The sequence below is a fragment of the Tachypleus tridentatus genome, chromosome 1 (genome assembly GCF_004210375.1).
Source record: "Tachypleus tridentatus isolate NWPU-2018 chromosome 1, ASM421037v1, whole genome shotgun sequence".
Lineage (NCBI taxonomy): Eukaryota > Metazoa > Arthropoda > Merostomata > Xiphosura > Limulidae > Tachypleus > Tachypleus tridentatus.
Genome location: NC_134825.1, coordinates 42,330,183 through 42,346,270, shown reverse-complemented (window position 1 = coordinate 42,346,270; position 16,088 = coordinate 42,330,183). Strand labels below are relative to the sequence as shown.

At 33.3% G+C, this 16,088-nt stretch overlaps 1 protein-coding gene across 1 annotated transcript in view; it reads left to right on the top strand.

Annotated features, from left to right (window-relative positions):
- LOC143247049 (acyl-coenzyme A thioesterase 9, mitochondrial-like) overlaps positions 1-16,088 on the top strand; it is a 49,093-nt gene that overhangs the window by 2,180 nt on the left and 30,825 nt on the right. Inside the window, exons 2-5 of the mRNA XM_076494395.1 lie at positions 2,224-2,351; positions 4,288-4,333; positions 5,906-6,111; positions 10,961-11,157. Of these exons, the coding sequence (XP_076350510.1) occupies positions 2,224-2,351; positions 4,288-4,333; positions 5,906-6,111; positions 10,961-11,157 (577 nt within the window). The remainder of the gene's footprint in view (positions 1-2,223; positions 2,352-4,287; positions 4,334-5,905; positions 6,112-10,960; positions 11,158-16,088) is intronic.

Below are 16,088 nucleotides of genomic sequence, written 5' to 3'. Positions count from 1 at the left end.
TAATAAACAGTTAAAAAATTCGTGTTTGCACCCAAATTATGATGATGTATGTTCATAACTAATGCTATAATGCAGTTGCAGGAGTTCTATCTAGTATTCCACTGTTTGTGTTTTGGGAAAACAGCAGAGCAAGAGAAAAATTTTTCTGTTAAAAGTAACAAGTACTCTGGAAGTCATTGATTTAGATTTTGACATGCTAATCTCATTTCTGTTCCTCTAATATTGTGTAGATTTATAACAACTTATTATGAAAGCAATTTTCTTTTTTAAATAAAATGTGAAATATCAAAGACTAATTTCCATCTGGAAAGCACTATCACCTGTCACAGGCAGGTTAGTTGGAAGTCTTTCAATTTTTAATCATTAGTAACAATTAAAAGTTATCTTGAGTTGTAGGTATTAGTGTCTTGGATGTTTTCTGAATTACAGTGAGTGTGGAATGAAATGTTGGTTGGAAATGTATTAATGTATTAGTTGTGTGATATGTGTACACAATACACTGGCTGGCATAATTTATAAAATGGTTCTGCATTTTTCTTTTATTTCATAGTGGTTTTTCCCAAATTGTTACTTTGTTATTTATATAACTGTGGAATTCCATTTCATTAATACCTTGTGAAGATGATTTTTAGCTTCCCCATTTTAACCCTTTTTTTATTGTTACTTATGTTTCAATCTTTCAATTTTAATGGCTAAATGCTTTATAATATTGGAATGACACATTCTCATGGATTACCAGGTAAACTTACAAGTTGTTTAAGACTATTGTCTGTATGTGTTTCTTCTGCCTTATGTGGCTGATCCACTCTTGTATGATGAGGGTTAGTGAAAAGGTTCTTGAAGATCTTATATCCATAACTGATCAATACAACATTGTGTTTCTTCTTATGGCTTTGATTGAACTGTGGTGCCATGTTTGTCTTTTCTTCTGTTTCTTTTCTCCTTCCTCAGTTTGGATATCTTGCATAGCTTAAAGTGCCTTGAAAGATAAGATTTAACATTTTAAGTTAAAATACAATTCAAGATATACATTGTACATATACTTTGTAAAATACAGTTTAACTTTCAGATATATACAAGTTTAATATACATATCTGTATTTATCTCTATCTGCATGTGTATGTACATACATACTATTTGTTTAATAAATGTAATAGCACTTTTTCATTGTCTTGTTTTTTTTTAATAAAAGGTTTTTTTTCAGTAACAGAGACAGGCTTGTTGCCTTCCTAAACTGTCTCGAATCACTAAGAGTATGATTTACAAATAAATATTCTGTCAGTAATTTTATTTTTGTGAAATCCAACAGACCAGCACCAGTCTATAAAATGGTGGCTGAGAAATAGTGCCTTACACTACTGCATATGGCAGTCATACTGTTTCATATCACAGGATATGTAACTTTGATTAATATAGTTCAGCATACTTCTGAATTGCATGTGTTGTATTTGATTAGGACTGGGTGATTAGTGTAATGTGATAATTTATTAATCATCGGATTTATCAATTTGTTACAGTCGATTGATTAATCTAACATGAGACTTGAATAACTGAATGAATTGAATTTCTAATTTTGATTAGCTGATAATTTTTAGGAGACATAACTAATCAATCAAGCTGAACAACCTTGAATTTGTCAATTTTACAGTGAGAAATCAATAATATTTTTATTATTTCACAGTTGGAAACAATAATAGTTATAAATACTAATTTTGATTAGTTGAACATTACTATGACAGTAACTGATATAATCATAATTTCAGTTAATTATTTAATATTAATCTCTGTAATCATTGCCAATCTGATGATGACTTAATTTCCCAGCTTTATGGCTGATTTATAGTTTCTTTTAACATTTTAGAATTTAGTTGGTAGAATTATTCAGTTAAGTACAGATTGTACAATATATATATGTTTCCATGTTTTTTGTTGAAACAAATAATAGAATTTTGATCCTTGATGACAAGAAAACCCACTTGTAGAGAAAATTATATATTTTAAAACAGCTGGTACGGGTAGAGAAAGCACTAGTAGAAGAGCGAGAAGGTTGAAACATTGTTTGCTCCTCTTGTGAGAAAAACTAGGATAAAGATAATAATAGTAAAGGATCAATTGAAATGTATCAACTTGTTCATTATTATGTTTCATCCAAGTTGTTTTGAAGATATATTTTCAGTACTGTATGTTGCCAGTTCTGCATTCATACAGCCTTATTCTGTTTAGGTTAAGACAGCTGTGCTCTTCCAGTCTTCAAAAATTAAAATTTCCAAGATGGGGTATGACTCACACCAAACATGTGAGGTTTGTAGGAAATTTTAATTCATCAAGAAAGAAGTTAACAATACAAGAAGGTGAGGTTCTAACATTTTTATACTATTTTTAGCATAATAAAATGTTAATGGTGACCAGTCAAAGTAGGCATTTCTTACTAGTGGAGTGCTACAGAGTTCAATGTTGGGGTCTCAGCTTTTTTTTTTTTTTTTACATGAAAATTATTGATAGTGTCATGTTCAGTAAATTGGTAAAATGTATGAGACATTTCATTTCTACAGTCTTGAACTTAGATGGATTATATTGTGTTAGTGGTTCCTTGTGAAGATTTGGTTTGAGGAAGAGTGGGATTCCATGAAAAAGAGATAAGAGGTCCTGGAAAGGAAATAAGAGACAAGATTAGTAATGAAAATACTCACCCCTTTCTATTATCTAGTGGATGTGGTTAATATAGCTATATGGACTACTCTAAAATCTTCAGAAGCAGTTATTGCAAGGCCATGCAACTGATGTGAAATAACAGAATTTGGGGAGCTTCACATATCAACCCACAAAGAATTCTTTAGTAGACAGTTCAATTGGGCTGCTAAGGACATAAAAATGTGATTAATTTGATGAGATATTATTCACAGAAGTCTCCTCATCTTCAAAGAGAGCCCAGTATAAGCAATATGGATCAATATTTTGACTCACAATGACAAGGAAACTGGGGATAAATCCCAGAAAATTGATAGAACAATGAATAAAAAGCCGTAACAACCTTTGTTAACCTGAAGATGACCTAAGAATGTCAAAATGCTGTTCTGTACTCTATTTTAATTAAAGTTTTAATGCCCACACCAGTCATCCATAACAACCTTTGTTAACCTGAAAATGACTTAAGAAGGTTGAAACACTGTTCCATACTTTAGTTTAAAGTTTTAATACCAATATCAGCCATTTTGAGAATACATCTGGTCAAACCATCTACTTTTACTCTACTAGTGCTCACTCTTAAGTAATGGTGTTTCACTAGAATACTAGCAGTATCTTCCTGGTACTGAAATTACTCAACTTCTCAATTCAAATTGTATTTACCATTCCAGTTTCATAGACTATGAATGAAAACACTAGCACTAGAGAAGTGGCTGCTCACTTCTTTGGTTTACACTTGCTGACTTTTAAAAATACAATCGTTCATTGCATTTTATCCAATAAAACACCTTTCTGGCAGGTGTCTGATTATATCTAGGTACTCCTTAAAGTCTTCCCACTGCATATTTTTCTCCCATTTTCAAGTGCAGCATGGTAGACCCTTGATTTTACAATTCCTAACAACTGGTTTGATGGGCCTTGGAGAGTTCTTCACTGATTGTGCACATCACTTGATGGAAGTAGGGTGGTGGTGACACTCTGTGTGGTGCAGGTCATCTCTTAAACAACTGATGTGTCCTTCTGCAGCAACAGTCTATCTAGTTGAGACATCATGCACATATGGTGTGATTGCACCCTAACCAAGCTACACTTTTTGGCTTGCTGACCACGTGTGCAGGTACTTGGTTGACCACTATCTGTGACTCTAGTGGCTTTTTTTTTTCCTTCTGTTTCAAGACAAGTTGTGATCTCCCATAGGTGGGTCTCCAAGGAACCTCACCCATTGGGTGTCACATTCCTTGGGCTTTCCCAAAGGACCTCTTCTAGATTTAATATTTGCATCAACTGCAAAATTAGTTTTTATTTCCTGAAGAAGAACAATGTATTTTTTAAATTAATAGTAAGAAATTAATATTAGCTTATTGAAACATTCATGTTATAATTATTTTCTTTAATTAGTGACTTCCATTTACTTTATAAACTGTATCCCTTTTTTTTGCCCACTCTGAAATTAATTTAATGAAAAAAATTACACTATTTTGTAATACATACAAGTTATATAATTTAAAAGAATTAGTTTTATGGGTTTTTTTTAGATAAATACCACTGCAATTAATCAATTAAAAATATATTAGTTAAATGTGCTTGTTTATTTTGTTACAGTAAAAGAAAAATTGAATGATCAGCTTGGGGTTCAAAAGTTTTACAGGTATGTAGAATTTTGTATGATTGTGAAATATATAAATATAATAAATCTTAAGAGAGCTATAGAAGAAATATTACAACAAGATGGAAGGTTCTGAACACACCAAGTTTATCTTATCTTGGTGAAGCTGCCTTACTTTCTTTACCAAAAATTTACTGAACATTTATTGTTTATTATGTTGATATGTATGTGCTTTAAGATATTCAATACAATAACTGTGTTCTCTATCAAAAACTTTATTATATTGGTGTTAACTTTACTAAAAAAGTAAAAAAAAAAGTTTATAGAAAATATTTATTAGTATCATTCTATTTATGTACATCGGCTTGTCCAGTGTGACAGATGACCCTAATTTTACTTAATCTACCACTATTGTTCAAATATTTACCAGTTAAATAGTAATGTTTATTATACATACACACATGCATGCAAGTACTCAAACACTATCATGGATTCTGTATTTTTATTAACATTTATGTATTCACATACTAATCTATATTATATCACATTTGCTTTTTATCTTGAGCACTGCTTTGACCCATAAAACTGTACAGGTAATTTCTTGCTCAATCACTGCTTATTTGAAAATTTGACAATTGCAGATTCTTTACTTTATTATACATTCTTTCTAGAACTTTCCTAGGGACCTCGATCAAAATGAGAATTTTGTTTTATTTCTTACTTTCCAAAGTTTTTATTTTTTTAGTGAGCTAAGATTTGTAGTATTTTCATTTCATTCTTTTGAGCTTTGCAGATGAACCCTCATCAAAGTATTTTATTGTTGTAAACAGGTGACAAGTCTTCATTATTTAAAACCATTAAAATAGCCTAATTTTGTACTAAAATGTTTAGCATTTTCACTTAATGCATAAAATGTATTTGAATTTCAATATGAAGGGATAAATGTAAAGCCTGAAACTTTATATATTTTACATTATAGACTGTTTGATTAGCCCCCCAGTGGCACAGTGGTATGTCTCCAGACTTGCAGTGTTAGAAACCTGGTTTTGATATCCATGATGGGCAAAGCACAGATAGCCCATTGTGTAGCTTTATGCTTAATTTCAAACAGACTAAGTTAAAACTACACTGTTTGATTAAAAGCTGAGTAAGTTTATTTTATCAAAATGGTTTTGGCCTGGCATGGCCAGGTGGTTAAAGCACTCAACTCACAATCCAAGGGTTGTAAGTTTGAAGCCTCGTCACACCAAACATGCTTGCTCTTTCAGCTGTGGGATCATTACAATGTGATGGTCAATCTCACTATTTGTTGGTAAAAGAGTATCCCAAGAGTTGGCATTGGGCAGTGATGACTAGCTGCCTTCCCTCTAGTTTTACAGTGCTAAATTAAGGATGGCTAGCACAGATAGCCCTCGTGTAGCTTTGCACGAAATTCAAAAACAAGCAAACAAACAAAATGGTTTTTAAATTGAGAGTCAGATTTCTGACTAAAATATAGGTATCTGCAAAATGTTTAAATTAAACCATAGGTTTTTACAAATACAAATGAAAATATGTTGTTTTATATTTTATACATGATAAGCATTTTACAATTTGTGTGCTTTTTGTTTTTAGGCCAACAGAATCTCTTATTTATTCTCAAGACAAATCACTATCTGTACCTCAAAGTCAAGCTGAGCTTCCTCCTAGAAAGATGAAAGACAGCTATGATGAATGTATAATTCCTCTGGGTAGCAATGCCATGGAACGAGAGAAGTATTTGAACTTCAAAGGAGCAATAAGAACAGGAAAAATTTTGGAAGATATTGATGTATTTTCTGGTAATTATGTGTCCATCATGCATAGTTAGGTTATATTCCAAACATAATAAATTTGTACTGATTTTTTTTTTACTTAACTGATATTAGTCAGAATAAGAGAAGTCTAGAAACTTGCAGCAATTGATTAATAACCACATGGTTTCACATATACAGTTACTTTTGGTTTAAGATGAAAAATAATTCAATCAAATTCTTTGTTTAGAGTATTCATGATGAAACTTAGTTGAATGGTCAGCAACTTTCTGTTGTATAAACACAAGTATAGAAGATGTTTCAGAAGTCTTCCATCTTTTGTCTCAGATCAGTGTGTATATGTTATTGTCAGTCTTTATAGAACTGTGGTGGATTGTGGAGTGCATGTTATGATTGGTTTCTTATTTGTAGTGAGACTTCCTAAAGATTCAACTAATGATAGTCACAGGTTACTAATCTCTAACCTGGAATCTGTTTAATGAAAATTTTGTTGTTTTAATGCAACAGAATTCTTTAATTTTTCATGCCTTACAAATTTTCTGTGTTGACAGTTCTAGTTCTTACCCAGTTTATTATATGTCCAGTTGACATGGTGTGTTCTGCAATGGTTGCATTTTGTATTGTCATGAGTCTTGTACTGTTTTTATGTTCTTTTATTTGTCCCATTTCTCTGATGTATGTTTCATTGCAGGAACATGGAATTTTATAAATGACACTTTTGAATTTCTCATTGGTAGATTTTTATTTCATTTTCACCAGAATGAATCTTAATTCCTTGTAGGAATTACACAGGGAATCTGTTTTGAATTTCTTGGCTATATGTTTGAGTTTTTCACTGATGTTTTGCAAATAGGGGAGGTAACTGGTAGTAGTGATAGGGTTTTCTTTTTTTCTTGTGGTCTTTTTCAGAGAGTTTTAGATGAAGGAGATGGTATAGCCATTCTGTTAAAAACATTGTTTAATCTTTTGGCATTCTGTTTCAGTGGGTGTTGTGCTATCTTGTTTAGGCATCGAATTATATCTTGTTTCGTCAAGGTTGGATGATAGGACTGGAAATATAGGTATCTATTTGTGTAAGTGAGTTTCCTGTACACAGTTGTGGTGGTTTTTGTCTTTCATCTCTACTGGTGGGTATATTAAGAAATGGTAGACTGTGTTGTTCCTCTGTTTCCATGGTGAAGTGAATAAAGATTATCAACACCAAACACACACTGCCATGAAGACAAAAGGCACAGAAGTTTTGAAACATTTCCTCCATACACACACACACACACACAATTGTGTTTCCACAACAGGCAGTTACCATCCATTCAACTAATTTCATTAATTCAATCAAACTTGTTAGTTGAAACTGCTGAGATGATAAGATGTATTTCATTAACAGAAAGGCCCTTTTTCTCAGTGTATTACAATAATTCAAAACACAGAAAACGGAAAACATGATATACTAAGCAGTAAAACGTTTTAACAAAAATCTTGAAAATTACATTGTTAAACCAAGGTTAGTAATTTGAGATAGCATAAAATTCTTCATTTATCTGCAATTCAGTTTCAATTTAACAGTGAGCTTCAAGGAAGATTTAAAAATAATTAAAAGAATTACTCTGCCAGTATAGCTGAACATTTTGTGTATTATTGGATAAACATAGTAATAGTTTTGTGCTTAAATCATTTCCCAATATTATCCTACCAATATTAAGTGTATAATCTACAAGGGAATTCGTAATCTAGGAAATACAAAAAATTAGTCAATGAAGACTTTAGTATTTGACTGATTAAACTTAAAAGTAGTTAGATGGCTGTTTTTTTGCTGATAATGATGACCAGTTAAATAATTTAATAGATAAAAAAGAAAATGTCAAGAAAACACAAACATTTATTCTCAAAAAAGAATCTGTAGTATTTGAAGAAATATCTAATATTTATAATAATTAATACTAATAACATACTAATTAGATCAGGAATATGCATACTTGTATTATCTGGTGGTGTGAATCTAATTGGTACTTATGCTTGACATCAATTAAAATTCAATATTAATTTATTCAACAGTGGTTTGAAGAATGTTAATGTTCTCACACATCATTAAGAAAATCAATAACAAGAGAATTTCGTGATGATGAGAAACCCACGTGAAGTAAAAATGTATCTCAATACTGCTGGTGTGTGTGTCAAAATTTTTATTAAACTAAGATAGAGAACAACGTCATTAGGTCATCTTCAGGCTGATAGGTTCAGGTTCATTGTTAACCTGAAGATAATCTAAAAAGGTGGAAATATCATTCTCTGCTTTATTTTAACAAGAAAATGTCACATCTTTTAACATTTGCATGGAATGCTTAGTTCTAGTACTGTTATGTTTGCCACTGTTAGACAAAAATAATTTGAGTGTCGTATGTTTTGAAGTAGTGTTATATAATATCATAGGCTTAACAATAAAGATTTATGACAAGTTTAATTACTCATATCATACTTCACCAGATTGGAAAAAACATTCACACCATTACAATTTAATAATCAGAAGTATAAACAGAGGTTACAAAAGGTAAAACTGCATACCAGAATACTTATGTTACATTCAGACTAGTTAATTATAAAGCTTTCTTTTATTTTAGCACCTTATATTTTTTCTTCATTGAAATGTTTAATATTATCAGTTTTGAGTTAATGGCCATTCTTTGACTTGTGTTTATGAACATCAAAGGGGAATTTGTTATGTTCTTTAACTGAGATAGGAGATCATTCATAGGTTGTACTAATCTATAACTTATTGCATTTTTCAAAGTTTAGTTGGTATATGAATCCATGGATTTCATAATCTTATTTTTTGTTTTGAGAAAAATAAAAATTATTTTAATTTCTGCTAGTAGGAGAATAAATTTTGGAGATAAATTAAGTAGGGATTTTTCAACAATTTTTTTCCAAAGACTTTCTCATTTAATTTCTTAAATTTGGAATAATATGAATTATCCACTGATTAGAGCATTCATTTAGACTTATGCTTAGACTCTTATTTGTATTTTTTTTATTTAGTGTAGGAGAGCCTTTATTAACCGATTTTAGAGCAAAACCATTTGAGATTAGTAATTGGGTTGTTTCAAGATACTTACAAACTAATATAAATGTTTATTATGATACCGGAGGAGTGGAACTTTTTATCCTGTCTTAACAAACACATTCAGGAATGGAAGTGTATGTTTGTTCTGCATTTTATATGATAAATGTAATGTCAGAATGATTCATGTGTGAAAATAACTGCAATGGGATGTGAAATTATAGAAGCCAGTAAAAGTATCAGAGGTAATGCTTAACTTTCTTTAGGGAGACAGCTGTACCCACAAAAACATGCATTTTTAGGGGCTTGCAAGCAGTTTCATGTACCAATCCTATAGCTCTTTATAAAATGTAGTGTGTTATCAGAAAAAGCACTGAGAGAATAACAGATGTCAATGTAAATTGAAAGGAAACTAAAAATGTAAACATGTCTCAACTTATTTTGTTGTGAACTCATATTTCTCAAAAAAATACAAGTTAAAACATTTCATTTTTTCAAACCACTTAAATGATTTCTATTTCACATATGATCTTTAATTTTTTTCCAAAACATAGCATAATAGCAACTTTTTTTACCCTTTAAAGTAATGTTTCTAATTAAAAAATAATTAAATAAAATCTTTGTTTCACTTTCAGTGTAATCTATTCTTGTTCCCATATAACTCATAACTCATTACCCCCTAGCTGACAATAAAATGTCAAACCCTTTTGATATAAAGATGAAAAAGTAATACAATTTACATTTATCTTAACTAAAAAGTAACATTTCTGAAACTGCTTACCATTGATATTAAACTAATTGTAGTTACATTGTTGTGGCTTACATTTGGTTTTTCAGTTGTTGCTTGTTTGAAAGGATTGTGCACAATTTAAATTGTGTTGATTAATCAAACTGTGAATATGAAAATATATTGTTTACAAAAAAAATGTACTCTACGTCTTAGGACTATGGGTGTACTTTAAAATAAATGCTTAAATTCTATTTTTTTAGATCAGCTAAAATAAAAGAAACTAACTGGTTACACATTTTTCAAGGAAATTAATAACAAAACACTACTACAATATATATATGAACTTCCAGTTTCTTATTTTTTTTTGTAACTTCAATTAATTTTTTGTTTTCAGATGTAATCTACTATGTATAAATTAATGTTTATAAGTGTATTAGTGAGTTGTGTGCATGAAAGGAACAAATGATGTTTTTATATATAGTTTGTAAGCAGTTACACACTCAGATATTCTTTAGTTGTATTATTATTATTTTATAATAATTTTTAAATAAACATTCTCTTTTAATCCTCTGAAAACAGTGACCAATAATATGAATTTAGAGGTTGAGTCTGTGTCATTAAGTATGAAAATTATACTTCACCAGCAGTATAAACAACTAGACTTTCAAAAGAATAAATTAGTTGATCTATTTGTGAATATTCCCAGTTTGTTTGTGTTTTGATACCTGTGATGGGCACAGCACATGAAGTCCATTATGTGGCTTTGTACTTAAATACAGACAGTCAAATGATATTTTTGAAATAGATGTTTGTTACTTTTGGTCAGTGAAAAATGTGTGTGTGTTAATTTGCCCTATCATTGATAGACATTTAAAAGGACTTGTTCAGAACACCTTATAAATGTGATTTACTGTGCTCAATAGTAACACATTAAAAACTTACCACTTAATAATTTATTCTTAGTTTAATATATAACAGTACTCAAGACATGTTTATAATAATAAGTATAATTTATGCCTGTCATTGAAAAGGTAGACAAAACTGTTTTGTTTTTTTCTCTACTGAAATATTTTTTTTGGGCTTGTATTTAGCATGGCTCTGCTATAAACATGTCCTCCTTCATACCCAAAAGCCTGGTCAGTCAGCTCCATTGTGCATTGTGACTGCTCTTGTGGACAAAATTAGTTTGAGTGGACACATCATCTATCCAGATGAAGATATCAAGATGAGTGGTCATGTTTCATGGGTTGGAAAAACATCTTTAGAAACCAGTATGCAACTTGAGCAGGTAATGTTGCAACCCCACAAGTTGACGGATAACAATATAATAAAAATTTTTATATGATTCTCTAGAAAACTTAAAAGAACAAACGGTAAATTTGACTATAGTTTGTTAAAAGCTCTAAACCAAAATATATGGAAAACAATAATAAAGAGCAAATGAAATTATTCTTCTAAGCAAATTATTGTCAGGTTTAAGAATTCTTTATTCTACAAAAATATCACCCCTTTTCTTGTTTTTCTTTCAATAATGAATAACTCTAATTAAAACTCTTTTGTTTTCATTTATCATGTTTATTCATTTAATTTTTCAGTTTAAAAATTATACATTTTTTGTGTCTTTTAAAAAAATACAAGAATAATCTTATTGTGTACATAATTACACGTATTATGGGTAATACAAAGAATAAACATTTTGCTGTGAACAAATGTAAATGTTTTATAGTTGTGCCATTTTTATTACAAAAATGTGATGAACATTTTACCTTTCATTTGTAGTTAATATAATGTTTTTTATGGTTTATTTTATGAATTATTTAATAGTTTGAACAAAAACTTTTTTACATATTTTAATATATTTATATTTTCGTTTTCTAGACTTTTGGAAAACACAAGCTTATCAGAAGTTATATGAGTTCTAATTGTCTTACAATGCTTTGAAGCTTTCATAAAGCGTGTTAATAATAATGCTGTCTGATAGTTTTTTTAATTTGTGAATGCAACATGTATAATGAAGTGAAGAACTTGATGTCCTTTATATATATTAAGTATATAAAATCCAGATTATTAGATTTGAAAAATTAATGATTGACTTTGTGATCAAAATTTAATAATATAATATTTTCAGTGTTAGAAATAACTAATCACTAGTAATTGAGCCAGGTGGGTTAAGGCATTTGACTCTTTATTTGAGGATCACAGGTTCAAATCCCCGTTGCACCAAACTTGCTCACCCTTTTAGTCATGGGAGCATTATAATGTGACAATCAGTCCCACTATTTATTGGTAAAGGAGTAATCCAAGAGTTGGTGGTGGGTGGTGATGAGTAGCTGCCTTCCCTTTAGTCTTACACTGATAAATTAGTGTCGACTAGTACATTAGTCCTTGTGTAGCTTTGAGCAAAATTAAAAAAACAAACAAACACTGGTAGTTGACTCATTTTTCTGAAAATATGACTTAACAACAAAGCAGAACATGAATATGAAAATAGGAAGCATTTATTAAATGTTTTGATATCCTCATAATTCTATCATCATTAATCTTTGTGATTACAAAAGAAATATATACATAAGGAGCAAACAGTTTCAATATGTAAATATAAGACAAGAAAATGAAAGTGTGGCATAAATAAAGAGGGTTTTAATGCATTGTTTCTTTTAGAAGAAGTTCAGTATCTTGTTTGGCTTGTGAGAGAATTTTGAAGTTGGAGAGACAGAAATTTGATTCCTGTTTCTGATAGATAGTAAGGTGGGGAGGGTTTTGTAGTTTTTCTTCCAGTTTTCATTGATATTTCCATGTGTTCATATGCTTGTTCTTTAAGGTGATGTTTGATTTCACCAATATAGGAGGTCTTACAGTCTCAGCATGTGTATAAGTATATGAGATATGAAAAATGGGCAGTTGGCAAATTATCTTTGTAGCATAAAAATGTTAGACTGAAATTGGTTTTCATAACTACTCTCAGGTCAATTTGGGGATAGTAAGTGTTACATAATGTTTTAACTGTTTCATGATAAGGGAGTTTTGTCTGCTGAAGTATTGTAAGCAGGTTTATAAGGGAAGTGTGGGTATCTTGGGTGGTTTTGCAAACTAATAACTTCCTCCGTTTTAACTAATTTATTGCTTTCTAATTCCCCTCGGTGTGGATTCCTGTACATGGTGAGGGGACCTCCCAGGGAAGGTTCTGTTCTATCTGGTTACCTTCTCTGGGATCTAAACATCCACCCACGTGTTTGCCGTGCGTGGCGACCCGTGAAGGGGTGGAGAGGATCCTGGTGGTTTAGGGGTCCAATTCTAACACACCACTTTGGCCTTGAATTCCTGTAGACGAGCGACCTTTGGGTGGCCCCCCTTGGGTCAATCGTCTGGTCCACTTGGGCTAGAGTCAACCAAGTACCAGTGTTGGGAGTTCTCAACGGGTGTTGTGGACATTGTGCCTGATGCTGGTGTTTGGGTATAGTGCTCACGAAACCCTGGCGTTGCTGCATTGTCCTTGTGTGACTTTGTAGTGTGTCCCCTTGTAGGGCTCCATGGTGGGTGGGGTCAGTGGGTACCGAAATTTTTTTTTTCCTATGGATCCTCTAAAAAATTTAAATAAAATTGTAAAAAAACAGTCAATGGGTAAGCGACCACGTCTTGAATACTCAGAACAGCAATCTTCAACATCAGTAACACACGTACCTCATTTTCTTATATTACATTCTCTTTCGGAAAACCCTTTAGAGCAAATGTCCCCTTTTTTTATTCAAAAGGGACTAGAGGGACTTGCTGGCTCTCCAAAGTCAGTAAAGAAAGTTCGATCTGGTGACATATTGGTTGAAACATCCACATCCCAACACAGTGAACTCCTCTTGAATTCAAAGGCAATTGGGGATATACCTATTGAGGTTACACCCCATGCTACCTTGAATTCTTCACGAGGAGTTATTGTTGAAAGGGATTTGAAGAACGTTCCCGAGTCAGATATTCTCGCTGGTCTCTCCACTCAAGGAGTTTCTGCAGTGAGGCGCATCTCCACTCGCAAAGATGGAATTATGATGTCGACCAATGTCCTGATTTTGATGTTTACATCACCACAGTGTAACATGGAGTTACACTGCCAACAAATACCCTCGTTTTAACATTTACTTCACCACGTGCACCTGCCACCATCAAGGCAGGTTATCTCATTTGCAGGGTTCGGCCATACATACCAAACTCTCTTCGATGTTTCCAATGTCAGAGATTCAGCCACTCCAAGACATCTTGTCATGGTTCCCTGACATGTGCTCGTTGTGGAGGTAAGGACCACGATGCTATGACTGTGACATGAACCCACATTGCGTAAACTGCAACGGTTCTCACCCCTTTTACTTTCATTCTTGCCCAAAATGGTTGGAGGAAAAAGAGGTGCAGCGTTTGAAAACGACACATAACATTAGTTATCTTGAGGCTCGGAAATTGCTGTCCACAACTCCATCTCGGACATATGCTGCTGCACTTCATTCCACAACTACAGTGGGAGTGCAGACAGATCTCTCTGTGCCTCCAAGAGAATCGTTTTCAAAACAAATAAAAAGCCTTTTGACCTTCGTGGTTAAAAAGGTTGATGAATCAACTTCCACACCCATCTCTGTTCCTCCCATACCTTCCAACAAACCTCAAGATCCACGTCCTTCAGTTTCAAATACAGGCATTTCTTCTGATACATCTTTTTCTCCCACCACAAGAGACAAAACAATTATTCGTTCGCATCCTCAGTCACTGGATTCCCCTTCCAATAACAAAAACCTGCCCACCCGACCCAGAGCAGGATCCAAGGAGGTTGATAGACCTCCTCCGACTAAAGACAGTAAAGAAAAAAGACGTGGTCATAAACCGAAGGGTTCTCCAGCCACTTCACCTACCTGTTCTTAAAAATGGCCACCTTGATACAATGGAACTGTCGAGGTTTACGTTCTAATCTGGATGATATCAAAACGCTGATTGCTTCCTACCATCCTGTTTGTCTTTCTTTACAAGAAACTTTTCTCAAAACTGCTGATACTGTCTCCATTCGGCAGCTTTCTCTGTACAGAAATGACAGGTTGTGTGATGGTCGAATACATGGAGGGGTGGCACTGTTGGTTGATCAACACGTGCCCACCCTGTCTTTGTCACTCAACACACCCTTGGAGGCTGTAGCCATCCGTGTTTCCTTGGGTCATATCATCACTGTTTGTTCTCTGTACCTGTCCATTGGAGAGACATATGATCAATCAGATCTTGATGCTCTCGTTGAACAATTGCCATCTTCATTTCTAATCCTAGGGGATTTTAATGGACATCATCCCCTCTGGGGAAGTGCTATTATTGATGGGTGGGAGGGGCCGATCTGTAGAGCGGATGCTCTCTGATCACAATCTTTCTCTTTTCAATACTGGTTCTTCCACTTACTTTCATGCACCTAGTCAGTCCTTTACCGCTATTGATCTCTCAGTTTGCTCCCCTTCATTATTCTCCCATTTTTCATGGAGGATTGACAGTAATCCACTAGGCAGTGATCATTTTCCGATCCTTTTGAGAGAGACTGGCCGTGGTCGATGCCACCCTACCCGCATGCCCCGGTGGAAGCTGGATCAGGCAGACTGGTCCACTTTCACTGCTCTCGCAGAACTTGATCCTGCCATCGTAAATCAGCCATCAATAGACGACTGTGTAGCAGCGGTAACTGACTGTATTACACATGCAGCTGCTCAGTGCATTCCTAAAACCTCGACACGTTTTCCACAATATCCTCGTCCGTGGTGGAATCCTGCTTGCCACTTAGCACGGAAGGCTCAAAAGCGGGCCTGGGATACTTTTCGTAGATATCCCACACTTTCAAACCAGGTTGCTTTCCAACGGGCCCGTGCACATGCTAGGTGGGTAAGACGTCAAAACCAGAAGGAATCTTGGATTAAGTTCACAACCAGCATATCTTCTACCACCAGTTCCAAGATCATATGGGACAGGATTCGAAAGGTTAATGGGCACTACAATTCTGTCCCCTCTCGATCTTACTCTCTGATGGTCAGGAGGTGACTGATGTTGAACATCGCTAACACTCTAGGTGAAAGCTTTTGCGGGTATCTAGCACTTCTGCTTGTTCCTCCACCTTCCTGGCCATCAAGACTTGGGCAGAGCAATCACCTCTTTCCTTTCGAACTGACTGTTTCTTTGACTATAATTGTCCCTTTACCCTGGTCTAACTAACAATGG